General features: G+C 39.0%; 1 protein-coding gene across 5 annotated transcripts; it reads left to right on the plus strand.

Annotated features, from left to right (window-relative positions):
• Nucleotides 1-290: 290 nt before the first annotated feature.
• Nucleotides 291-26,798, plus strand: LOC126966916 (DNA-directed RNA polymerase III subunit RPC2). Of its 5 annotated transcripts, XM_050811198.1 has the most exons (12): nucleotides 325-662; nucleotides 1,901-2,232; nucleotides 11,222-11,334; nucleotides 11,871-12,046; nucleotides 12,135-12,322; nucleotides 12,401-12,785; nucleotides 17,562-17,925; nucleotides 18,595-19,053; nucleotides 20,997-21,791; nucleotides 21,872-22,008; nucleotides 25,784-25,947; nucleotides 26,565-26,798. In XM_050811198.1, exons 1-12 carry the CDS (start codon nucleotides 591-593, stop codon nucleotides 26,779-26,781), a joined length of 3,402 nt encoding a protein of 1,133 aa, XP_050667155.1. In that variant the 5' UTR covers nucleotides 325-590; the 3' UTR covers nucleotides 26,782-26,798. The 5 variants fall into 5 exon arrangements, with proteins under 5 accessions (XP_050667160.1, XP_050667158.1, XP_050667155.1 ...); XM_050811203.1 differs by lacking the exons at nucleotides 18,595-19,053; nucleotides 20,997-21,791; nucleotides 21,872-22,008; nucleotides 25,784-25,947; nucleotides 26,565-26,798 and adding an exon at nucleotides 14,818-15,038 and having other exon boundaries at nucleotides 291-662; nucleotides 17,562-17,700; XM_050811201.1 differs by lacking the exons at nucleotides 18,595-19,053; nucleotides 20,997-21,791; nucleotides 21,872-22,008; nucleotides 25,784-25,947; nucleotides 26,565-26,798 and adding an exon at nucleotides 14,818-15,100 and having other exon boundaries at nucleotides 292-662; nucleotides 17,562-17,707.
• The last annotated feature ends 1,051 nt before the right edge of the window (nucleotides 26,799-27,849 follow it).

The following is a 27,849-nucleotide window of genomic DNA, read 5'->3' on the forward strand; positions in this document are numbered from 1 at the left end:
GTTGAAATCATAATTTTGTGCGGTAGCCATCTTGGATTTTTAAATAAACCTGCACGATACAAAGCTAGTAGGTAAGATGTTCTACTTACTAACAGCCGCGCGCTAAACCTACACGGTGCAAGGCTAGTAGGAAAGATGTTCTAATTACTAGCGGCCGCGCGCTAAGCCTGCATGGTACAAGGCTAGAAGGCTAGTAGGTAGTCGCCGGTGAGTAAGAAATACTCTTCCTCAATCGGTGTCAATCGCTCTCTCCCTTGAACAAAAACCTCCTCCTCTTCAAAACGTCTCAAATTTCCGTGACGCTTCCGTTTCCGTTTCATTTGTAAAATTTTACCATCATACGCCTAAAGATGTTACACTTAACAAAAATACGAATTCTGTAATCAAAACCAAAGAGAATTTAAGTTTGAACCACAGAACACTTTTACTCTAAGCTTGAACTTCCAGTTTCCACTTTCCACCACGTTCAACTTTAAATTTCAACAAAGAGTAATTTCAATCAAAACCCAAACCGGTAGAATTGGAAATGTAAAGTATGGATATTTAGTTAAAAATATTTCTGTAAATAGATTATTGCATCACTTGGAAGGATGGAGTTTAGTAAAAAACTCTCTGAGTGGGATAATGGCAAAGGTTTACGTGAACCAGTTAAAGCTTTAGAGGTTAGTAAACAAAGTAAATTAAATATTCTAAGCATTCTGAATAGGTATAATTTGAAATGCATGGGGTACTCCATAAAAATTATATTAGTCTTATCTTTTTATGTACTATTCTAAAGAATTTTATTAAGTCTTACTGTTCACAAAATCACAAATGCTTAATCACAACAATTGTTTTTATATTTAATACATCAAAGAAAACAACAAAATTCATAAATAATTGTATGTTACAATATTAAAGTTCTGTTAATTCATACCACACCTTAGTAACGAAAATTTTAAGAAAAGTGTATAGATACTCCCAGTCTTACCCAGATATTGAAGTTCAATGAGTGATTTATAATCCTATTAAGAATAGAAAATATATGATTTTGTTATTAATTTATTATTATTACAGACTAGGTACATAGTTGTTAAATAAAGAATAGGTGGTGTTTCTTTGGATGAATTGTGTTAGGAACATCCTCCTCGGTCCTCCTGGGTCCAGTGGTAGACCAGTGAAATTGTTTCCCATTTATATAGGTGGAGGGAGAGTCCTCATGTATTTAATATTGTTTAGTAGTTTGCACTCATTGCCTTTCTTAGGATGAGTTTAACTGGACTGTTGGATTAAAATTTGAGTGCAAGACTGGATACTCCAGATCTGCCTGTATCTGCTTGCTCAAGTGCATAGTCCATCCATCTCCTAAAGGAGGTAATCTATTTTTTTAAAGTGAGGGGGCTAAGGGACAAGAGGCTAACATGATGGGGAGTGGTGAGGCAACCACCCATCTGCAAAACCAGGAGTAAAGAGATCTGTTGCAGGGCTTTAAGGTGGAAGTATGGTCTCTATATTCTTGAAGGTCCAGAAGTCATATTCATCTGGGAAAACAGCAGGCAGTTAGAGAAGTACTCTCAAATTAAGGGGATTTGACAAAGAGTGACTTTACCGGTGAACACCCATTTGTGTCTTCTTAGGATTAAATTAGACAAAATTTTGTCAGCCCCATTCTGAGACTTTGCAAAGCATAGTCTCAAATTCAGACAAGTTTGTTTTGGTTCTCATCTCCACCATCAGAGGATATGTTGGCACTGCCACTGTACGAAGCATACCATGTGCTGTTATCTGCATAGCAATGATTATTGCTGATTTGCAGCATATTATCATTGATATGCAGAGTTTCACTAAAGTAATAAACCTTGCCTGTTTTCATGGGTGGTAATGGGCTCTCTAAATTTTTTTTATTGGAAATTACTTTCAGGACAAATGGAAGCTGGTGCCATCATTTCTAGAAGTTAAAGGTTTAGTTAAACAACACATTGACTCTTTCAATTATTTCATTAATGTTGAGATTAAGAAAATAGTTCAAGCAAATGAGAAATTATTCTGTGAGTCAGATCCTCTATTCTACCTCAAATATCTCAACGCCTATGTGGGAACACCTGATTTAGAAGAGGGATTTAATATTACAAAGCCAACAACACCACATGAATGCCGTCTTCGGGACCTGACATATTCAGCACCAATCACTGTTGACATTGAGTATATAAGAGGCAACCAAAGAGTTATTAAAAATAAACAGCTTATTGGGAGGTATTTAATAATTTTGTCATGCTTTTTAAGGAGGTTATTAGTTAAGTAATTCAATTCAGACCATATAATTCCATTGACATCACATACTCTAAACGGTTATACAAAATCATACAATTAACGCAAAAATCTCAGAACACTTATCAAATCAACTGTGCTACTAATAAATCCAAGGCAACATGGAACATTGTGAAATCTAATTATGATAAAATAAACGCTCCCAAGGAAGAGATAAATCGAATAATTATTGGTAGTAAGATAATTGAAGATCCGTTAGAAATAGCAAATTCTTTTAATGATTTCTTTACTAAGCAATATCCTAATAATGACATCCAAAATGACAATACTTCAATTACCAAAGTGATTAAAAGTAATAATTACAATTCTTTATTTTTAAAACCTACTAACCCAGGTGTGTTTCCCGATAAACTGAAGACTGTAATAGTAAAACCACTCTTCAAGAAACATAATCTAACATTCAATGAATGTTAGACCCATAGCACTTGTCCCCATTCTTTCTAAAGTATTTGAAAAGGTTATCTATGAGTCTTTGAATAGTTATTTTGAAAAAAATAAATTGTTTGCAGAGGAACAATTTGGCTTTCGAAAGAATAAAAATATAAACATGGCAGTCTACAAATTTCTTACATGCGTAATTTAAATGATAGGGTTCCAGTCTGTGCTTTATTTATGGATTTAACCAAGACCTTTGATTTTGTTGACCATGAAATATTATTAAAGAAACTTTATGCCTACGGTGTAAGAGGTCTGTATTAGACCTTCTTAATTCATACTTAACACATAGAAAACAAATAACACAGATTACTAAGGTCAACCTAAAATATAAAAAGCTTGTTAATTACCATTCACAGTCGAAAGTAATTCAACGCAGCGTTCCTCAAGGAAGTATCTTAGGGCCACTATTATTTATTATATATATCAATGATCTACCAAAATATGTAACTCACCATGACATAGTCTTGTTTGCTGATGATAGTACAGTTATATTTGCAAACAAAACCTTAAATGACATTATTAATGTTAAGAATACACTAGATATAATAATGAACTGGCTTAATCTTAATAAACTCATAATCAACTTAGATAAAACGAACTTAATGATTTTTAAGCTCAGAGAAAAAACATTGTAAAACTATCAACGAAGTAAATGTAACAAAATTCTTAGGTCTGAATATTAATTCTACTTTAAATTGGAAGGAACGTTTAGATCATATTTGTACTAAGTTAAGGCAATTCTCCTTTGCACTTTATGTGTTGGGTAAAACTGTAAATGTGTCGGTGCTACTGACGGTTTACCATGGATATGTGGCATCGCTATTAAGATATTGTATTATATTCTGGGGTAATTCTAGTGAAAAAGAAGCTGTGTTTAAGGCACAAAAGAGATGTTTAAGGGCCATTTTTAAATTAAAAATGACAGATAGCTGCAAGCCGTATTTTAATGAATATAAAATTCTCACAATGCCATGTCTGTATATTTATGAAATTATTGTATTTGTAAAAAGTAATTTAAATTTATTTCATAACCGCAAGAGCAAAAGACATGCCATTGAGCTCCAACAGCCACCCAGTTGTGCCCATTTTCCAAAAAGCCTCTTCTGCGCTGGGCCCTGTTTATATAATCATATAATCACTTACCCAGGGTTATTATAGAAACGGAGGAGATCCCGAATTTAAAAAAAAGTTAAAAATGTTCCTAATAGATAAGACATATTATACAATCAGTGATTACCTTTCGGACAATTTTTAACTATTATAAATACTGTTTTTGACATCTATTTAGTTATAATATGAAGAACATTATATAAGAGTATAGTAATATGTCTTTTTTTTTTTTTTTTTTTTTTTTTTTTTTGGGGTAGCTATCACGCGTGAGTCGAGTTTTAGTTACCACTTTTTTTAAAAAGGCTTTACCTACTGCAGCCTATTGTAAAATTGATTGCAGCAGTTTTCTTTTCTGTTATTATACATTTATTTTGGTGAGTGGTCTTAACATTTTAATATAGATATTAGTTCATAATACATCTAACCTAACTAACAGCAACTAACTTCTACACTATGGAGATCTCTCCTCCGGAACCTCCGGATCCACCGGATATTCCTGCTCTAACCGGCTCGAAACGACGGCTAGAAGATAGTTCTTCAGGAAACGCAGCGCCTAAAAAAACAATTATCGATACGGCCATGGCTTCTGCCTCTATCCAAAATGTATATAGTGATCCATCGTTAATAATTGGTATCAAACAGTATACAACATTTGATAAAGGACCTTTTTTGATCCACGTCTCCCGCACGGAAGAAGACCCTGCCTCAGGTCTCACTATAAAGCCAATTAAATTCGGCCAGCTTCTCCACAGGCACAAAATTGCTAATATTTGCCCTGACGGAATAAAAAAAGTAGGTAGAAATAAAATTTCAGTAGTATTTAAAACAGCCAAAGATGCCAACAGTTTTCTGGATAACCCACTTTTAGCTGCTAATAAATATACCGCAACAATTCCCAACTATAACATCACTAAGATGGGTATAGTTCGTCAAGTCCCAGTGGACCTGTCTATGAATGAGTTTGTGGAGTCGGTTGATCTTCCCACTGGTTGTGGAAAGATTTTAAAGGCTCGCAGACTCAATAGGAAAGTAATTGAGGAGGGTAGAGTGACTTGGGTACCAACCCAAACCATTGTATTAACATTTCAAGGCCAATTGCTTCCGGGAAAAATCTTCCTCTTCCACAATTCCCTCCCCATAGAAACATACCTGTTCCCTACTATCCAATGCCAGAACTGTTGCCGCTTTGGCCATATAAAAACAGTATGTAGATCTAAGCCAAGGTGCTTCAAATGTGCCCAATCCCATGCTGGTGATACGTGTGAGGTTACTGATAAAGATGTTTCTTGTATAAATTGCTCAGGTCAACATTTTGCCACCAACAAAGCTTGTCCTGAACATGGTAGACAAAAATCCATTAAAGCAATCATGTCTCAGGAAAACTTATCTTATGAGGAGGCAGCAAACCGTTGCCCGAAATCAGTAAAGCCTTACTCTGAAATTCTCCTTAATCCCTCATTACCCCATAATGAATTACCCCCCTCTTCCTCTCAACCAGCTCATACCACTCAGCCATCCATTTCTCCTACTGTCAGTTACAGGAAAACTGTAACACTCCCTTCACGCTCCAGACCCATTTTAAGTAAGTCCTATGATCGTGCTGCTCATCAGGCCATCATTGCCGATGTTCCTTCATCCTTCCCGAATGGTTCTGCACTATCCCATCAATCCAATTTTTCATCATCAGCGCAGGATGATAACCTCTTGGAGGCTCTCCTGTCCATCATTCTATCCCTTATAACTAAAAACAGTCTAAGCTTACCGTCCAACGTTGCCCATCAACTTTCACAAATTCTGTCCTTAGTCAATAACCATGGCCCCAGTGTCCATTCTGCAATGGAACACCAGAAGCCTACGTCCTAAAAAACCCAGTCTTACACATCTCATAAATAAATACCTTCCTTCTGCCATCGCCATCTCTGAGACATGGCTGGTCCCTGGTTCACACTTCAGGGTCCCCGGCTATGTATGCCTTAGAGATGATCGAGCAGAAAGTGTTGGTGCGGGTTGCGCCTTATTAATAAGACGCACTCTTCCCTTCTCCTCGATTACCCTTCCTAGTCCTCATCCAGGTATAAATATTGTTGCAGCAAAGGTTATGAACATCTCTCTTGTCTCAATCTATGTACCTCAACCTCAGTCAACCATGATTGCTGATATCCTCTTTTTAATTTCATCTATTCCCCCTCCTATTATAATTATGGGAGACTTTAATGCTCATCACACTTCATGGGGCTCAAGCCACAGTGATTATTTTGCCCTCTCTCTGTTAGACATATTTGATGAGTGTGATCTGTGTATTATCAATGATGGCTCTCCTACCCGCAGGGTTTCACCTTCTCAAAATCCCAAAAGTGCAGTTGACCTCACCTTGTGTTCTCCATGTCTGGCTCCTCTCCTTTCTTGGAACATTTTACAAAATTCCTATGGCAGTGACCATTTCCCTATAACCATATCTATCCCTGACAAAGTAATCCCCCCCGAAAACCCTTCCTCATCCTTTAAATATAAATTAATAGATGCAAATTGGCCTTATTACTCTTCTTGCCTAGATAAAAAAATTGCAGAGTTGCCAGTCACTAACCATCTCAATGTAGTAGATAACTATATGAAATTCACAACCGCTATGATTACTTGTGCTGACAATAACTTCCCTTTGAAGAAACCTATTTTAAATAAAATTTCAACTCCTTGGTGGGATGCTGAGTGCACTGCTGCTGCCAAAGAAAGGAAGTTAGCGGAAAAAAATTATAACAGAAACATGTCACTTTCTAACTTTATTCACTATAAAAAAGTTGCAGCTAAAGCTACATATTTATTTAAAAAAAATAAAAAGCAAGGATGGATTAACTTTTGCCAAAATTTGTCTCCAAGCACTTCATCCTCAATGGTTTGGAAACAAATTAAAAAATTTTGAGGTTCATTTTGTGCTCAAGAGCATGATTTAAGTGTGGATTCATCTTTGTGGCTTGAATACTTTTCAGATAGAATGTCCCCCCCTTCAGCTCCAAACATGGACTATTTTCCATCCCCTCCAGGCCCTCTTGCCTCTACTCATAGTTTAGAGTCTCCTTTCTCTTTTTCTGAACTCCTTCTCGCTTTAGACGGTCTAGCTGATTCTGCTCCTGGAGCAGATGGAATCCCCTATTCTTTCATCAAAAACTCATCAACTACATCCAAGAAATATTACCTAGATATTATAAATAACCTTTTTGATTTTGGGGTCATCCCTCCACCCTGGAAAAATCAGGTAATAATACCAATTCTTAATCCTGGTCAGAATCCATCTGAAGCCACAAGTTATAGACCAATTGCCCTCTCTTCTACTCTTGCAAAAGTTTCTAAAATCATGATAAAACACAGACTTGAGTGGTTTGTTGAAAACAATAATCTCCTTTCCAACTCTCAATATGGTTTCAGAAAGGGCAAGAGTTGCCTAGATAGCTTAGGCATCCTTAGAACTGACATAAGAATAGCACTCCTCAGTAAAGAACACCTTTTGGGAGTTTTCCTTGACATAGAATCTGCATATGATAACGTATCACTTCCTCTACTCAGGAGTAAACTCAACCAGCTGAGTATCCCCGTGAAGCTATCTCGTTTCATATGTAATATGTTAATGGAAAGAACAATCACTATCAAAGGTCCATCCTCTTACCTCCCTCCTAAGTCAGTTTGGAAAGGCTTACCTCAAGGCTCAGTCCTTAGTCCCCTTCTCTACAATCTGTATACATATGACCTCAATAGCTCTGTATCCCCCTTCTGCCAAATACTGCAATATGCAGATGATATTGTTCTGTATACTTCCAACAAGTCCATACAGGATTCATCCAATCAGTTAAATTGTACACTTGAATATCTTGCTGATTATTTAATGCAACATGGGTTGTCACTATCAACTGCTAAAAGCAAAGTAGTTTTATTTTACAAATAAAAGACTTTTTCCTCATATTAAAATTAAAATTTATAATGTTGAGTTACCTGTTGTTACCAATGTTAAATTTCTAGGGATTTGGTTAGATCAAAAATTATCAGGCATAAAGCACTTTGATTATGTCTCACAGAAATGTGAGAAAAACATTAATATCCTGCGCTCTGTATCTGGTGTCTGGTGGGGAGCTCACCCCTTCACCCAAAAATTATTGTACAATGCAATCATTCGCAGCCACATGGATTACGGCACTATGTTTTTGATCCCAGGAAATAAAACAGGTCTGAATAAACTGGACAAAATTCAGGCTAAATGCTTGCGCATAATATTAGGAGCCATGAAATCTAGCCCGATTAATGCCATGCAAGTAGAGTGTCTGGAACCCCCCCTTTCACTTCGCCGTCAATTTCTTGCCAATAAATTTTTTCTCAAATTAGCTGAATGTTGTGGACATCCCTTGCTTCCAAAATTAGACCAACTATTTGCTTTATACAATAATAATAATATTCCCGAAGACAAAAGACCCTGCATTCTCCACAGTTACTTATTATTCTCTCACCTCTCTTACCCCCTCTTCCAATATTCTAAATTGCCTCTATTTACTATGCCTTTTAGTGCACTCACTTTCCAACCATCTGTAATTTTAAACTTAGGTATAGATAAGTTTTCCATAGAAGCCAATAAAACTTTTTCTCAGATAATGTACTCTGATTTTCAAAATTGGCATAAAATCTACACTGATGCTTCAAAAACAGACATGAGCCCTGTTGGTGCTGCAGCATGGATTCCTTCAACAAGAATTATACTCAGTTACAGCTGCCCATCTATCACTTCTGTTTTCACTGGGGAATCAATTGCCATTCTTGAAGCAATTTTATTTGTTAAGGCTCATGGCATGAACAACTCTATTATTCTTTCAGACTCCAAAAGTTGCCTTCAATCAATACTGTCAAATCCATTTAGGTCTAAAAGTCATTTTCCAATTATATTTAAAATAAGGGAATCTTTGAAAGAATGCTATGACCTCAATATTAACATCGTTTTAGCATGGATTCCAGGTCACTCAGGCATTCTTGGTAACGAAAATGCAGATGCCTGTGCGAAGACAGCTATTGCAACAGGTTCCCTCCAATACTCAAAAATTTTCTCCCATGACTTGCGCACCATCCTGAAACCCACATTGCATGAGAATTGGTCCAGCATTTGGCAAGTTTCCAAAAACTCTAAAGGCAAATTTTATGGAGATCTACAACCCGTAATTCCTCAGAAACCTTGGTTCTCGAAATTTAAAATTCCCAACAAGTCAGTAATTTCAACTATTTGTCGTCTACGTTTTAATCATGCTTGTACCCCAGTATTTTTGGCTAAAATAAGAATTAGGGACAATTCCTTGTGTGAATGTGGTCTAGATGAGGGAAACGTGGATCATTTATTCTTCAATTGCCCTTTAACACAACCTTCTTTATACAATTTTATACCTCCTGAAATTCCCCGCCCAACTTCCTTTAAATGTCTCCTCTCCCTAGTTTTCACTCCTTTTGTATATATTTTGTGTAAATATATTAAAATAAATAAGATTAAGTTGTAAATAGCACTAAGTACTTATATCAAATAATTTAAGTAATTATATTTGTGTGTGTCTATAGTCCTAACAGCATGTATATTTGTTTCAGGTATAAGAAAATAAAACTTGTTTCAATCTTAAGCACCGATCAATACCATTAAAATTAGTAAAAGAATACTCTAAGCTTGGTGGTCTACCTTAACGTGACATTGGCAAACTTGTGGTATACCTTCCACAGGAGCCATAGTAGGAAGAATAGAATAGAATAGAATATGTCTTTTTAAAAGTTGCATGCTGTAATTAAGCAGAGTTTGGCTGCTCATGTATTTTTGTTTATATTCAACACCTGTATATCACCCAAATTCGCAAATAAAGAAAATTGAATTGAATTGAATACTCTATCAGTATTATATTAGTTTTGTCCTACTCTTCTACATTTAAATGTTATTTGTGTTGAGACAATGCCAAGGAAAGATTTTTCAAACAATTTTTTTTAATGTGCAATCAGATGCAATGAGAATTTGTCTTTTTAAACATCCCAAATCGGCAGTGCCCCAGGGCACTAGATGTTTCAGATACACCAAAACCGAGTGTGTGGTATGGCATCCTATTACCTCACCCAGTTCTGACCCTTATTTAGTGTTTAAGATGGTTTATTTTGCATGGTTTTATATTTTTTCAATAGCTTTCAGATACCTTCACTCAAGTCATCATAATTATTAGCAATCTATTGCTACTCATTAAATAATAATTAATTCACTTAGGTTAAAGAGCATCAGGCCAGAGCATCGCTGTTCATTCAAAGTATTTGGTTTCTTATAAATCTCTTCACCACATTATTACTGTCAAGCAAAAACCCGGGCAAGTGGATTGGGATGGTGGTTAAGTACTCAATTGTTCTTCTACCCATCATGCATTTATGCAGGCATTGACATAATTTTTATGTGATTATTTCATGTTTTTTTTTTATGTAATACAAGGAATTCGGTGGCAGGAATCAGGTTAAACAGCTCTTCGGAACACTCCCCTTGATAAATTCGGTAGAAGACACACAATGAAGCGGCATCTCTACGCAACACCAAGTGATCCAGCCGTTCACAGAGCACTGGGTCCCCGACAGTTCGATTTGCTCTACGTTGCACGCGGTCAAATGGATCCAGCTGATATTGGGGTGCGCCAGACCAGAGATGACAGCAATACTACATGTGTGGCCGGACTTGCGCTTTGTAGAGCGCGAGAATGTGAGCCGGCTATTGCCATGCTCTATTAATGACGCCCAGCTTCTTCGAAGCCAATTTGGCTTTGCCCTCCAGATGGCCACCGAATTGGCAATCGCACGAGATTTCGAAACCCAGTATTCCGATACTAGGCGAGACTTTAAGGGGAGTGTTGTCGGAGGGCAGTGATACTACAAATGGGGTTTTTGTAGTGGTAACCGCGCAAACTTTAGTCTTCTCAAGGTTAAATTATACAAGGTTCAATTGGTTTTATAGGTTTATTCCATGTAAATTGTATACCTTGGAATTCCAGATGTTTTACACTGTCTGTTAATCAAAGCAGGGGACATTTTTATTGACTGTGAGTACAAGTTATGGGGTAATTTTTCTGTGTTCTGGCTTGAATGCAACTTTTTCGTAGTCAGTGTGGCGTCGAGAATTTGTTGCATTTCTTTACTGACCTGATCACCATCCACTGCCAAACAAGCTAAAGCAACTGCATCCGCGGCACCTTAATCAAGGACTGATTGACGGCGTTATTCCTACTAGCCCAATTCTACCAGGTCACCCAGCAGACCCTTGACATTGCCGATGACTTCTGGTAGCATAAACCTCATCTTTCTTAAGTTGTTCATTCTTATTGTTAACTTTCAGAATGCCCCTTATGCTGAGATCTTCAAATTGTGTTCTGACAAACAAATCAGATTTTGAATTGTCTCAGCTTGATGAATGCCCACATGATCCAGGAGGCTATTTTATAATAAGAGGTAATTATTTGCTTTTATTAGTAATTAATAAGTTAAAAAAAAATTGTGTGAAAATGATATTAACAGGAATTTTATTTTCTCAACCCTAAAAGTTGGTCTCATGGGCCTGTACCTATATCAATCACTAAGCTTAAACATCTGTCTTTCATTATTTTTATTAGTATTATTACTTTACTTTCATTATTATTATTATATAACCATAAATTCTATCTATTTGAATAGCTGTAAAATGTTAGGTACAGATCAAATTTTTTAAATGTACTCTGCAAATAAGATATAAAGCAAATATATATTCATATAAAAACAAGAAATATTAATCTATGGTAACTGGGTCTGCTTATCAAGCAAAAGTTACCATGACATGTTTACGTATACAAACAGCACTTGAATGAGAATGAGTTATTGAATATTTTGGCCTCACTTTGTGAACCTTTTTAGCTTTTAAACATAATTGGTAGACATTAATGATATAATTAATGGGCCTGGCCCAATCCCTTATTATCAAGTGAGCTATTTCATACTTACTATTTTTGTAGGTCAAGAAAAAGTAATATTAATACAAGAGCAGTTGTCGAAGAACAGAATGATTGTTGATGAGTTTAAGGGAGCTGTACAGTGCCAAGTGACCAGTTCAACACATGAAAAGAAAACAAGAACTAATGTAATTCTGAAGAATGGAAAATATGTGTTGAGACATAATGCTTTATCGGATGTAATTACTTAAATTTTATTTTGATTTACTTGAAATGGGAACAAACTTGTTCTGTAAATTATTACTAATACTAATTTATGTTTTTTAGGATATCCCAATAGCAGTTGCTTTTAAAGCTATGGGTATATGCAGTGATCAAGAAATAATGCAGTTGATTGGGACTGATGATAAAACAATAAAAAAAATGGCACCATGCATAATGGATTGTCACAATTTGAAAATTTATACTCAGACTCAAGCACTTGCTTACATTGGTCATAAACTAAAACTAAAAAGGTAAGTTTGAATGAATTTATCCAGAGTGAATCAAAATTATGACTTTAAAACTTAAATTCAGTTATTTTTATTAACTAGGTATCCATCAGCAGCAGGTAAAGTTAAAACACCAATAGATGAGGCAAGGGAATTGCTAGCGACAACCATCTTGGCTCATGTACCAGTTGACAATTTTAATTTTTATGTCAAAGCTATTTATTTAGCAATAATGGTAAGAAGAGTGATCGAAGCAGAAACTAATAAAGTGGCCATTGATGACCCTGATTACTATGGAAACAAGAGATTGGAATTGGCCGGCTCTCTGTTAGCGCTGATGTTTGAAGATCTATTCAAACGCTTCAATTGGGAATTAAAATCTATAGCTGAGAAAATAATACCGAAAGTGAAAGCTGCTCCTTTTGATATTGTGAAACACATGAGACCGGATCTTATATCAAATGGATTGTTTACAGCAATTTCAACAGTGAGTACTAACATAAGTATGTAAATGGCATGTGTACTTTACAATATGGATTGGCATTCTGAAAATTATTTTCTAGTATAGTTGTTAAACATGGCATACTTACAGAGGCTATTATGATTCGAAAATTAAATATTTTCCGTAGTCATACCTACTTCTTTAACATAGTTGTGACTTTCTGTAACAAGTTTGAAAATTACTTTTGCAGTTAAGTTTCAAATTTAAATAGTTTAGTAGTTGTTTAGCTGTGATTCCTCTGGTGTTGCAAGGGATTGTGGGCGGCGGTGAACACTTAACAACAGGTGACCCGTACGCTCGTTTGTCCTCCTTTTCCATAAAAAAAAGCAAGGAGTATCCATACATATAATAAAATCGAAGGGATTTTATACAAAATACATGAACATGTCCGTAGCTTCTTCGTAGTCTTAGCATTGAATTCATTCCGAATTATATTTTATATATTTTTTTATTATATTAATTTTACAACTAGCAAGATGAAGAGTTCCTGATGACATTCGCTTCGACCGTTCGCGACCATGATGCGTGGACAAGAACTCGACCATATATTTTTAGGGAAGGAAACAACACCGTCGATCATAACTTATTTTATCCGATTGGTGCTACGAAATTATTGCATCATCTGGTCACGCCAGTTTCAAAATATCACTTATGCTCACCATCTTAAATAAATAATAAATAAATTCTTTATTGCCATATGCAATATATATAGAACATTACAAAAAATACTTAAAATGCATAAGTAGGGTAGGCGATAAAACAAATAAGAAAAAGGAGAAGGTTCGGCTGCACCTGACAGGGATTACGGATTTTTGTCTCCATGCAGCACCTTTTTTTCAGCCTTCCCCTTCTCACTTATAACTCGTTTACATTCAGTCCATTTGAGCAGGAAAGTCGGCAGGACGAGTGTGTAAACACTTCTCATGATCCCACCACTGCTAATCGCGCTGCCCGGCGCGAAGAAAAGAGAGGTTTATTGTGCGGAAGTCAAAGAACGGGCAGTGCAGCGACAGTGCGTGTTTTCTGTTTACACTCCGTCGTACTGCTCCGTCGCTCACTTGACACTTCTCGCCGAGCTCTTGAACGAAGTGGACGTGCGTGTCTAGTTTTTTTACGAGAGCGGCCAATATACATACCTCTCTTTTGGAGGAATGAACAAACAATTAAATATATAGAATTGCTAGAAGCAGAAAAAGCAATATGGGACGTAAAAAACAAAACCCACAAATTAAAATACAAAGTTCATTTCATCAGTTCACGAGGGGAAGAGAATCAGTGAAATCACTCCTATCGAGGAAAAAATCCCGTAAAAGTATCTGTAAGATTTTGCCTCCAAGCTCCTTCAACATTGTCCGTCTCTAAAGTTCCTGGAGGTGTGTAAATATTTAGAAAAGATTTGCATTTTAGTAAGAAATAATAACATATAATAACAATATGTGGATAAGGTATTATCTAATTCAACCTCGATTGGTTTTTGAAAAATTCTAAAAATGGATGACAACACTCGAAACCCATTTTCAACTACTACACGGACAGTGGAAAGTTTGTAAAAAAATGCCCTCTACAGTGCCGTCGTCATGATTATCAGAATAGGGTTTCATTATATTTTCGTGTAGAACAAAAGCTCCATCACCGACAAACACATATGGAACATTTATTTATCTTCCTGGTAATATATTATCTGGTGGTAATTTATGAATGCCGTTCTTAATTTATTGCCAGAGCAAGCTATGTTGAAAAATTCCACCATCACTTATACAACCTTGTCCACTAATAAAAAAGATAAAATTATAGTCACTATCTATCAAAGCCATTTGTACAATGCTGTATGTATGCTTCTATTATAATTCTTCGAGCCACTATGTGGTGGACATTTCAATGCAATGTGTTTGCCATGGAGAGCACCAACACATGGTGGAATTCATTTCTAAATCCCTCTTCAACGGCCAATCATTACTCCGGTGTTTGTGGTAACTGTTACAAAAATAATATATTTCATCAGCTTGTATTGTTTTAGTTTCGTCAGAATGATACAACACCACCAAACCAAAGCTCCAAAGAGAGCGATGCCATGCTACCAGAAGCCATCACAACCAGTTCGACGGAATGCTCACGGAATGATCCCAATACAGCTGCAATAGATGCTCAACAGTCAGCAAAAGAGTTAAAAAAATATCCAGAAAGAATGCGAGACATAGATGAGGACAGGATCATGTACAAAATTGATGGTCTTCTTCTGTCCGTCAAGTGCTTCTATAGCGGCATATTCACCAACAACACCATCTCCCTAAGCTCAACAAGTAACTCCATTACATAATACGTTCCAACTCCATCTCAAAAATATGTCCTAAGTCAGCCATAACAACCAGACACAACAACTACAAAGTCCAAATCGTATTTTAACTCAAAAAGTCATTACGCCTGCTTAAGTAGATTTTTAATTAAAAACGCATATAAGAATGCCTGAATGTTGAATTTATTCATTGAAGTATAGATAGTCTTCAATTCATAAAAGTTTGTAATTGGTTAATTAATAGTAAAAACATGGTGATTTTTTTAAATATGTCTACGTAGTTTTCTTAACTTTATTTCATCCCTCAAAATATCGTTAAGAGTTTGCATACTTCAAAGACTATTAATGAAATAAGTGCAAAAGTGGCTGGCGTTGATTAGTCTTGTCTGCTTTACAAGAGGTTCAATTTTGTTTAACAGTAATTCTTAATCAGTACGAGACATCACTCACTATTTCGATTCTTCTCGATCTTCTTTTCTTTCTCGATTTCATTCCGTTTCTGAAACAAAAACACCCATAATTACACAGCAACAGTGGATAGATATCATCTACCATCTTCTAGGGCGCCGAAAGTCGAAAGTGATGTGAGTGGTAGGACAGTAGTAAACACAATACTTCTCTACATCCTGCCACGGCAGTATCAAGGGAAACCAACTCGACAGTTCGCGGAGTATCGGTAGGGGCTGAATGTAAACGAGATGTAATGTGTTGAGTGGGAGTGGATTTGTAATGGCTCCCCGATTACCTACTTAAGCTATCTTTTTATTGAATGTTATATTTAAAAAAGTGTTGTTATTACCCTTGCAAATGTATGTGGGTGTGTTTGTTTGTGTGTGTGCGTGTGTGTAGGTGGGCATAATGGAGTATCTTAATAACTAAACAGCGGAATGAATTTACTGATGCGTTGTTTAACCACGTTCAGGCACATTCAGAATTGTGTAAAAGCCCAATTAAAATAACCGTAAATTATCTTTCCGTTGCTGAATGTGATCATTCCTGGCGGTGGTGGCGAACTGTGGGTGACTGTTATCCTCATTTGCCCTCCTAGGTATAGTAAGACTTTTGTGCTATAGGACAAAAAAAAAGTGTTAGAATGATATAAGCTACGAGGGCAGCACTGAAAATTTTGGGAATCAAGTAAGTGATACAACATTTATTTAAAAATGTATTTATTGCTTTTCGAAGTATTCTCCGCGAAATTTGACACATTTTTCCGTACGATGGAACCAATCATTGAAGCAACCATTCCATTCGGAAGTTGGGGTCTCCAAAATGGCCGTTTTGTAGGCGTCCACAGCTTCTTCAGGTGATGAAAAATCTCTGACCACGCAATTTATTCTTTATTTTAGGGAAAGTATAGAAATCATTAGGGCTTAGGTCGGGGCTGTACGGCGGATGGTCTAATAATTCTATGTTTTCTTGCTCTAAAAACTCTTTTGTTCTGTGCGCGATGTGAGAACTCGCATTGTCGTGATGGAGGATGATGCGGCGGTTGCAGTTCTCTTTACGGAGTTCAGAAACGACCTGTGGCAAACAAATGCTAGCATACCATTCTGCATTAACCGTTCTTTGTCCCTCAAGAGGAATAGTCGCAACATGACCGGTTTTGGAGACAAACGTGGCCACCATTTTTTTTGCAACACTCCGTGAACGGACAATTTTAGTTGGCTTTAACTCATTTTCGAACAATCAAACTCGTGACTGGTTTTTTGTTTCGGGTTCGTACGCGTATATCCAGGATTCGTCACCTGATACGATGTTGTATGCAGCATTTGAGGATCCTGCGTGGAATCTTTCGAGAGATCTGACGCACAAAGTAACGCGAGCCGCTTTTTGCTCTGCACAGAGCAAATACGGTATCCATCGGGAAAACAACTTTTTTACACCTAATTGTTCATGCAAGATTATTTGTATTTGACTCATGTCAATGTCTAAAGTTGCCTGAATTTCGCGGTATGTCACATGTCCATCTTCCTCAATCAGCTTACGCACAGCATCAACGTTTTCTTTGGTGACTGCAGTTTTTGGACGATCTTGACGGGGATCATCACTGAGCTTGACACGTCCACGTTGAAATTCAGCAAACCAGCGATAAATTGTTGTTTTGGTTGGGGCTTCATCACCAAATGCAGAAAGCATCCGGCCAACACACTGTTTTTGTGTTAAACCACTTCGAAAGTCATAATAAATCATCGCTCTAGAATTTTCTCGAGTCAATTCCATTTTCTCAACGACTAAACAAGTTTGAAAAGACCTTGTGACAAGACCGAGAACCTTTTTTAAATAAATAAATGGTATTCGATTTTTAAAACCAAGGAACAGTGGAAATATTCCATTCCCGATACTTTTAGTGCAGCCCTCGTATAACACTTAAGTACTTAGATAGTTAATATAATTAACTCCTATAACTACCAAGATTTATATTATACCAAGGATGACATTATATAAGGAAATTTCAAATTTTTTAGGGAAACTGGACGATTAAAAGATTCAAGATGGAACGGCATGGTGTTACGCAGGTGTTAAGTCGTCTCAGTTATATCTCAGCCCTAGGAATGATGACTCGAGTGAACTCTCAGTTTGAAAAAACACGAAAGGTTTCTGGGCCGCGTTCATTACAACCCTCCCAGTGGGGCATGCTGTGTCCCTCTGATACTCCCGAAGGAGAGGGATGCGGTCTTGTGAAGAATTTGGCATTAATGACGCATATTACTACGGAATGCTCCGAGGAGCCTATCTTAAGATTGGCTTGCAACGCGGGAGTTGAAGATGTTAGAATATTGGGTGGTGAAGAAATTAATCATCCTGCTAATTATATAGTGTTTTTAAATGGTAAATATAATTAAGTCATTCAATTTTTTTTTACAATTAATTGGATTTTTCATTTAAACTCAAAGGATAAAATATTTTCTTTAGTTATGTGGATCAATTAAATTTATTATAATAATAAATGTAACTACAAGTACATAGTACATCATCATTAAAAAAATACCTACTCATTGTACATGTTTCAAATGTTCGAAGCACTACTGCCATTATTTGCAATTCGCGGAAATTGATCGCTCTGGAATCCATATATTAATCTTCTTGGGTTTGTGGTTAATTCGCCAAAGATCGTGTAAACCAACCGATTTTAGATTACAAGAGTTTTTTTTAATGAAAATAAGGGACGAGATGAGCAGGACGTTTAGCTGATGGTAATTAATGCGCGCTGCCCATTACAATGCAGTGCCGCTCAGGATTTTTGATAAACCCCAAATATTCTTAGCGGCACTACAACTGCACTCGTCACCTTGAGACATAAGATGTTAAGTCTCATTTGTCCAGTAATTTCACTAGCTACGGCGCGCTTCAGACCGAACTTCCGCCCTTCACCGCAGAAATAGGCGCCGTTGTGGTACCCATAATCTAGCCGACATCCTGTGCACAGGAGCACTCGTAAAAGAATAATAAGAGTATTTGGAGCACGTCCATTATAACAGAATATTGTATTTATTTTAGGCAACATATTGGGTGTTACAAGACAATACAAGAAGCTCATCAAAATATTCCGCATGTTTAGACGTCGGGGACTAATATCGGCATTCATCTCTATCTATCCAAATCACAACCAAAGAACTGTGTACATATGTAGCGACGGTGGTAGGCTCTGTAGGCCGTATATCATTGTAGAGAAGGGATTACCTCTGGTCAAGCAAAAACATATAAATGAACTCAAAAGACGTCTGCGGAAATTCCAAGACTTTCTCAATGATGGCATGATAGAGTATTTAGATGTCAATGAAGAAAATGATAGTTATATTGCTACAGTAGAAGCTGATATAGATCCGTATGTGACAACGCATTTGGAAATTGAGCCGTTTACCATATTGGGTGTGTGCGCTGGCCTTGTGCCATATCCTCATCACAACCAGAGTCCAAGGAACACATACCAATGCGCTATGGGGAAACAAGCTATGGGTATGTATGTTTTATATTTTAGTAGTACTAGTTCCAGGTGAGGGGCGTGCCAAGGTACTAAAACGGCGCCAGATCGAGGATGCTAAGAATAATGAAGGTTGTACAACAGGGCTGAAAGAAACCAGGCAAGAATCTTAGGACAGTCAGAGACTTGGGAACTTAGACTCAGTATCTACTAGGGGTTGGCATTAGAAATTCGCATCCCGAATTTCAATTTGGAGTTGTTAAGGGTTTTATTTTATGGAGGGTTTTTGGCGCTTTCAATTGATACCCCTCTCATCCCGCGGAGATTCAACTTTTCAAATTTATAAAAAAATAAACGTTTTTCCACATTTTGTTATAACTGCCATTCTTGGAACTAAAACAAGTTACGAAAAATATTCATTAATTATAGTAAAATATTTTGTTTTTGGATGTTATTACATGAACTATCTATTATTATGGTTAGCGATCCTACCTACTAAGCTAGAGGTCCCGGGTTCGAATCCCGGTAGGTGCAAGCATTAATATGAAGAATATGGATGTTTGTTTCCGAGTCATGATAGTTTAAATGTATTTATGTATGTTTATATTTATTTATGTATTTTTATATGTATTTATGTATGTTTAAGTAAGTATATTGTATTAAATATATAGTTGTCTTGCAACCCATAAACACAGGCTATAATGCTTAATTTGGGGCAAGATAATTTGTATAAAAAGTGTGTCCATATTATTATTATCACTATACTGTGACAGAAGCTAATCAGTGGACCTCGACTTCCACGTGGTACTAGTCTGCCCTACCCTTAGAGTGTTTTATTAAAGCCGGAGGCGTGGTGGGCTGTCACCGCCTGCTGTAACTAGCACCAAAGAAGCTGAACTGTGCTGCACTTCCTTCAGCACCTGAGCCGAGCAAACCCGAAATAGCCTCAAAAACTTGTTGAATATGATCATTGTAAAGGCAATCCGCAAATAGCTTGCACACCCTTTTTCAAAGTAACCTAACTTAACCTCAAATTAGAAAAAGTTAAATAAAAATAAAACTATTCCTCTCCGCGCTTTGGGAATTGCAGGGGGAGCTGTAAATAACTGCCCCTCCCCCTTTCTCCACACCTGTAGCCTAAATTAAGGATGCGAATTTCTAATGCAAATCTTTGGTTTAATATTCAAAACATTAAGGAGCCAATGCCAAGCGTGACTTAATGTTTACGACCTACCAGTGGGAGGCTCCTTTGCACAGGATGCCTGCAAGATTATGGATACCACAACGGAGCCTATTTCTGCCGTGAAGCAGTAATATTATGTAAACATTATTGTGTTTTGGTCTGAAGGGCGCCGTAGCTAGTGAAATTACTGGGCAAATGAGAACATCTTATGTCTCAAGGTGACGAGGTTTTTGTGATTTTCAAGAATCCTGAGTGGCACTGCATTGTAATGGGCAGGGCCTATAAATTACTTACCATCAACTGACCGTCCTGCTCGTTTCGTCCCTTATTTTCATAAAAAAAAAACAAAATCGCGATATCCGTATGTTGAGTCGTCGTTAGAGATGTTCTTATCTATACATAAATACACTTTGATGGAGTAACAAATCTTTTGAAAGCGTCGATGAACAATTCTCACCAAAATACGGTTCGATCTTTTGTATGTATTACCGTTTGTCCTGCTCTTCCATTGCAAAAGATAACCTAATGTAACGTTTCATATGCATGTTATTTAGGCGCAAGTTCGAGTTGGATTTTTTGGGCTTTTGTGAATCTCCCCAATCGATTGCGCCATGAATTATTTATTCAGCGAGGGTGACGTTTTCGTGATGATTCGATTGAACTCTTTGTCTAATAATGGTTAAATATTTTTTTATTTAAAATTCAGCCCTTTCTCAATGGAGACTCCATTTCCTCTTTCATACGCAATATACTCATAATATAGTCCAATACAATATTATATCTGTCATTTTCAAGGTACAATTGGCTACAATCAAAAGAACAGAATCGATTCGTTGATGTATAATTTAGTATACCCTCAATGCCCAATGGTAAAAACAAGGACAATCGAATTAACAAACTTTGATAAATTGCCGGCTGGTCAAAATGCTACCGTAGCTGTGATGAGCTACAGCGGTTATGATATAGAAGATGCTCTGATTCTGAACAGGGCATCCATCGATCGTGGCTATGGGAGATGCTTGGTATACAAAAATGCAAAAACAACGATGAAAAGATACAGCAATCAAACATCTGATAGAATCTTGGGTCCATCGAGGGACGCTACTACTGGGAAAGTTATAAAAGCACATGACATATTGGACACTGATGGTATTGCATCTCCGGGCGAAATGGTCGAAAACCGACAAGTTCTGATCAATAAACAAATGCCTCCCGCCAACGTCACTCCCGTAGCTCAAGGACAGATTCAACAAATTGAATATAAAGACGTACCTGTAACATATAAGGGACCAGTGGAATCCTACGTTGAAAAGGTTATGGTCTCTTCTAACGCCGATGAGGCTTGTCTTATCAAAATGTTATTGAGGCAAACGCGAATTCCGGAGATTGGTGATAAGTTCAGTTCTCGGCATGGACAAAAAGGCGTCACAGGTCTTATTGTCCAGCAAGAAGATATGCCCTTCAATGATAGAGGAATCTGTCCAGATATGATCATGAACCCACATGGGTTTCCATCGCGTATGACAGTAGGAAAGACTATTGAATTGCTTGCGGGTAAAGCTGGTCTGATGGAAGGGAAATTCCACTATGGTAAGAGAGCTTACTATATTCATCATCTGTGTTATTATTCATGTAGTTTTATGTGTATAAATCTATATTTACAATTTTAGGTACCGCTTTTGGAGGCTCTAAAGTAAAAGATGTCTGCAAGGAGCTCGAAAAACATGGTTATAATTATCAAGGCAAAGATATATTTTATTCGGGTTTGACGGGCGAACCTCTTGAGGCGTACATTTATTCTGGGCCGGTAAGTACTGTTCATTCTTACTGTGTTTAAATAACACGTGCACAGCTCAAATAAACTATGGGTTTACAAAGAAAACAATTATTAAATTAGCCTTACAAAAATGTCGGTATAGCGGTAAATGATCCTGTGTTTGCTGCATGCAGCCAGAAAAAAATCTAGTTATTTTGATTATATTTATTATTGCAGACACTAATAAACATAGCAAATGGAAGTACCAATTTTTTTTTTCTATGGATTAGGAGGACAAACGAGCGTACGGGTCACCTGTTGTTAAGTGGTCACCGCCGCCCACAATCTCTTGCAACACCAGAGGAATCACAGGAGCGTTGCCGGTCTTTAAGGAAGGTGTACGCGCTTTTTTTGAAGGTACCCATGTCGTATCGTCCCGGAAACACCGCACAAGGAAGCTCATTCCACAGCTTTGTAGTACGTGGAAGAAAGCTCCTTGAAAACTGTGGAGGACCGCCACACATCCAGATGGTGAGGATGATATCCTAACTTGTGGCGTGTCGTGCGAAGGTGGAATTCGGCGGCAGGAATCAGGTTAAACAGTTCTTCGGAACACTCCCCGTGATAAATGCGGTAGAAGACACACAATGAAGCGACGTTTCTACGCAACGCCAAGTGATCCAGCCGTTCACAGAGCACTAGGTCCCCGACAATTCGAGCTACTCTGTGTTGCACGCGGTCAAATGGATCGAGCTGATACTGGGGTGCGCCAGACCAGAGATGACAGCAATACTCCATGTGTGGCCGGACCTGCGCTTTGTAGAGCGCTAGTATGTGGGCCGGCTTGAAGTATTGCCGTGCTCTATTAATGACGCCCAGTTTCTTTGAAGCCAATTTGGCTTTGCCTTCCAGATGACCACGAAATTGGCAATCGCTCGAGATTTCGAGACCCAGTATTCCGATACTAGGCGAGGCTTTGAGGGAAGTGTTGTCGAAGAGCGGTGATACGGCAAATGGGATTTTTTTAGTGGTAAACGCGCAAACTTGAGTCTTCTGGGGGTTAAATTGGACAAGATTCAATTTTCCCCATTCCGCGACTTTCTCAAGACAGGACTCGATAGAAGACACAAGTTTCTCCCGGCGCTGGTCAACGATTTCCCGAGAGAGACCTGCATGGCCAGTGTTATACGGCATCACCAGTGCTGTCATCTGCATAGCAATGAATGTTGGAGGTGTCCAACATATCATTGATATGCAGAAGAAACAGCGTGGGAGACAGCACACAGCCTTGGGGCACTCCAGCATTCACGGGCTTCGGGTTCGAGCAATATCCGTCGACAACGACCTGTATGCTGCGCCCAATGAGGAAGCTGGAGGTCCACTTGCACAAGCTCTCGGGAAGCCCAAATGATGGAAGTTTGGAGAGGAGCGCCTTGTGCCATACACGATCAAAGGCCTTCGCTATATCCAGGCTAACTGCCAGGCCTTCCCCCTTGCTTTCAATAGCCGCTGCCCATCTATGTGTTAGGTATACCAGAAGATCACCTGCCGACCGACCATGGCGAAACCCGTATTGTCGGTCGTTGATCAACTGGTGACCCTCTAGATATACCAAGAGCTGACGGCTAATTATGCTCTCCATGATTTTGGAGAGCAGGGAGGTAATAGCAATAGGCCTGTAGTTTGCCGGATCCGAACTGTCTCCTTTTTTTTGGATTGGATGGACAAGGGCTGACTTCCATGAGTCAGGGACTACGCCTTTAGAATAAGAGTGCCGGAATAAACGCGTTAGCACCGGCGTCAACTCAGGGGCACACGTTCTAAACACGATTGGAGAAATGCCATCCGGCCCGCTCGACTTCCTGACGTCCAACGAAAACAGAGCTCGCCTAACAGTTTTCTGTCTGAACTGTACTTCAGGCATAGAGCTCTGACACCGCGGGATGGTCGGCGGTGTTTTTCCGTTGTCGTCAAGAGTCGAGTTGGAGGCGAAAAGAGTGCACAAGAGATCGGCTTTCTCTTTAGCCGTATGGGCCAGGGTGTCATTCCTCATGTGTAACGGCGGCATGGACGGCTGGCTGAAGTTACCAAGAGCAGCTTTCGACAACGACCAGAACTTGCGTGTTCCGGTCGGGTAACTGGAAAGCTGCTCACCGATTTTGACGACGTGTTTTGACTTTGCACGGGCGATTTGCCGCTTAAAAAATCTGGAGGCACGGTTGTATTTCCTCTTAAGAACTGCGCAGTTCGGATCCTTTGTGCCAAGCGCCGCAACCCAAGCTCGATACGCCTGTTTTTTGCAGTCAGATGCTGCTTTATGACGCATTGAACCAGGGCTGTGATCTGCCACCGATGGGCACTACAGAGTTTGGTATAAAAATATCCATACCCTGTAGTATCACATCGGCTACTGCAACGGCGCAGGCACTAGGATCATCCGAAGGGAAACAAATCCTGCCCCAAGGGTAGGATGCAAAAAAGGAACGCATCCTATCCTAATCTGCTGACTTGTAGTGCCAAACGCGGCGGGTCGCTGGTGGTCTGCGACGTGGGCGTCGGATAGGCACTACACTCCTGACCAGGCAATGGTCGGACGTTCCGAGAGGGGTGTCGAAAATGACCTGGTAACCATCGGGATGTGAAGTCAGCAGAAGATCTATTAAGGACGGCCTATGGCTATCCACATCCGGGAGCCGCGTTGGCGACTCAACCAATTGGGACAGACCGTACGCCAATGCAAAATTATGCACAGATCGCCCTGCGTAGTCTGTGGTACGTGATCCAAGCCATTCGGCATTGTGCCTGTTGAAATCACCCAAGACTACGATTTCTGCGGAGGGGATCTGTGCAAGCACGTCGTCAATTGCCGCTTGAACGCAGCCCATGAGATGATCGGTTTCTGCGTTAGCACTATGGGACCTGTAGACACACGCATAGATGCGGACGCGGTCCTCTAAATCTACGCGGAGCCAGAGAGTGGACAGGTCCCTACCCTCAAAATTGCCGAGACGGCGACAGCAGATATCCTCCCTAACGTTCACACATACCCCGGCATGAGGCAAAAAATTGTGCTCAATTTTGTACCCGGGGTACGTTAAATATGACGTATCGCTAGGTCGAGATATCTGCGTCTCCGTAAGGAAACACAAGGCCGGCTGCGCCGTCTCAAGGTGGTGGTGGACGGCGTTTAAATTGGAGTGAATTCCCCTGATATTGTAAAAGTCCACGTTGAGTGTGGAGCGAGGTGCCGTGATGTTACTGCCTCGTTTGTCCTTGGTCATGCGCGGTTCTGTGGCCTCCCAAGAATACGAAGGGCAGCCCGAGCTAGAGTGCTCGGGGAGGGATTCTCCGACTCTGGTAGAGCCGGTACCCTCCTGGGGTAAAATCTTTTTAGATTCCGCTGTCATATTCGGGTGGAGGGGGGGGGGGGGGGAATGGCCACCGGTCCTCGACACTAACCTATGCGAAACATAGCGGCACTAGGCCGCTACTTCACGCCGGTATTCTGTGCGAGTGTGGTAACTAACCCGGACGAGTCTGGCCCGATTGTGCTGACGTCATAAGACGGCAGCGTGACTCTCCCACTTCTAAAAAGCCCTTAGTCGCCTCTTACGACACCCATGGGCCTGGGACTCCCCTATTCTTTTTACGCCCCGGGAAAAGTACAGGGCAATTACAAAAACCCTTTTACATAATTACCATAAATAATTAAATGTCCATATGTTTTTTAACAATACTTCGCTTTTAACTGCTTTTTGGCATGTCGTTGAACTTGTTCTGTATATTATGCGTAGCTTTGCATATCACTACGATTGTGTTGTTTCAGGTGTATTACCAGAAGCTGAAGCACATGGTACAAGACAAGATGCATGCCCGGGCGCGAGGGCCGCGAGCGGTTCTCACGCGGCAGCCCACAGAGGGGCGCGCGCGGGACGGGGGGCTGCGACTCGGGGAAATGGAGAGGGACTGTCTGATTGGCTACGGAGCGAGGTATATACACCTTAGATACTACTAGATATACTTTCACAGCTGTGAAAACGTCGGAAATAATTGAGTTTAGAATTAGCTGTCTGAAGAATCTGTGTTTCGAGCGCCGTAGCTAGTGAAATTACTGGGCAAATGAGAATTAACATCTTATGACTCAAGATGACGAGCGCAGTTGTAGTGCCGCTCAGATTTTTTGGGTCTTTCCAAAATCCTGATTGGCACTGCAATGTAATGGGCAGGGCGTATCAATTACCATCAGTTGAACGTCCTGCTCGTCTCGTCCCTTAATTTCATATAAAAAAACTTCTATTTTGAACAACGCACGCATGGTAACACAAAATGTCATACATCGCGAGTGTGAGACTTAACTTAGCTTGTCACACACAAAAATTTTAAACCCGGCCTGTTTTTATCGTTTGAGGCTTAATCACGCCTAAACCACTGATCGTATCGATATGAAACTACCACCATTCGATGCGAAATTTATCCTTGATGGTTTATGGCTACTTATTTTTCGAATTCCAACGTTCCTGCCTTTTAAAATTCGCCCAGCGAAGCGGGCGGGACCGGCTAGTTAATGATATAAGTAAGTATTCTTATAAAGATACGTTGTGTGGCAGTATGTTGCTGATGGAGCGGCTCATGTTCGCGTCGGACGCGTTCAGCGCCGACATCTGCGGTGCGTGCGGCCGCCTGGCCAGTCGCGCCTGGTGCCACGCGTGTCGCTCGTCCGCGCGGGTCGCGAGCGTCGAGATGCCGTACGCGTGCAAGCTGCTCTTCCAGGAGCTGGCTTCCATGAACATAGTGCCGCGACTTACTCTTAAGCGTTATTGCTGAATAAACTGTCATACATACTTGTGTATTTTTTTTTTCTCAAGCTTGCTTGGAAAGGAGCATGGCGAGAATGTATATAACGTGAATTAAAAAGGGTATACTATGCTTTGAACCCGACATTCCTTAGGTCATCTCTATGACTATGTGAAGTCAGAAATGAATTAGTGTTATATTTGAATACAATATTTAAAGTCCACAGTTTTCGCAAAAACTATGCATCCCGCAACCCTTATCAGCTGTTTTTCTGAACTCTCTTTGACCTAAAACAGATGAATAACGTAGATGTGACATAATATCAGATAATAGTAAAATGCCTACTGCTCATTGCACCTGTGAGGATTGAGTGATTATAATTTTTATAATCTCATTTTGCCATGAAGGCGAAGTTATTTTGTATGTGCATTTTCTTTAGCTGACATTGAAAATCATTCTAAATTTGTATTTACTTTAATAAAGATAGGTAATTCTAATCCAATTATGAAGCTATGTAATGCATATTTTTAGGTTAAAAAGTTCGGCCTATCGGCATTTTTACTCTTTGAATTGTGTGAATGTGAATATCATGATTCAAATATTTACTGCTCTGTGATTGGAGAATGTTTATGTGTTTGTAAAATCAAAGGGATTGCCGATTGTAAAGGAACCTACACACCGGACCATTTTTAATTCAAGATTCTTTTATTGTGTTGGAAATTAAATGAGTTCTCATTTTTGATATGTTATTACCTAAGCACTTTAATGTAGGATTATTTGAAAGATTTATGTGACGGTGACGAGCGCAATTGTAGTTCCGCACCCGTTTTTGGGTTTTTCTTAACTTTTGATCGGCACTGCATTGTAATGGGCAGGGCGTATCAATTACCATTCTTTGAATGTCCAGCTCGTCTTGTCCCTTCTTAACACAAAAAAATGTATTATCCAATAAAGATAATTCTAATAGGCTCCTATTTAGAAATTGTTCTTCACGGATAACTTTAGTCAAAAGTGGATGTCTTAGACCATTCTCGTATTAATAATAGATAGGCAGGTATTTCATTCCCGAGCCGGGCATTTGGAAAGCGTTGGGTTTTT

The sequence above is a fragment of the Leptidea sinapis genome, chromosome 11 (genome assembly GCF_905404315.1).
Source record: "Leptidea sinapis chromosome 11, ilLepSina1.1, whole genome shotgun sequence".
Taxonomy (NCBI): Eukaryota; Metazoa; Arthropoda; class Insecta; order Lepidoptera; family Pieridae; genus Leptidea; species Leptidea sinapis.

What these genes read in the sequence shown, in the direction of transcription:
- LOC126966916 (XM_050811198.1), top strand. Translation starts at nt 591, where the DNA reads ATGGAGTTTAGTAAAAAACTCTCTGAGTGGGATAATGGCAAAGGTTTA. An exon ending in AGGCTATTTTATAATAAGAG is followed by an intron (nt 11,335 to 11,870) that starts GTAATTATTTGC and finishes CTATTTTTGTAG; the next exon opens with GTCAAGAAAAAGTAATATTA. An exon ending in CTGATTGGCTACGGAGCGAG is followed by an intron (nt 25,948 to 26,564) that starts GTATATACACCT and finishes GTTGTGTGGCAG; the next exon opens with TATGTTGCTGATGGAGCGGC.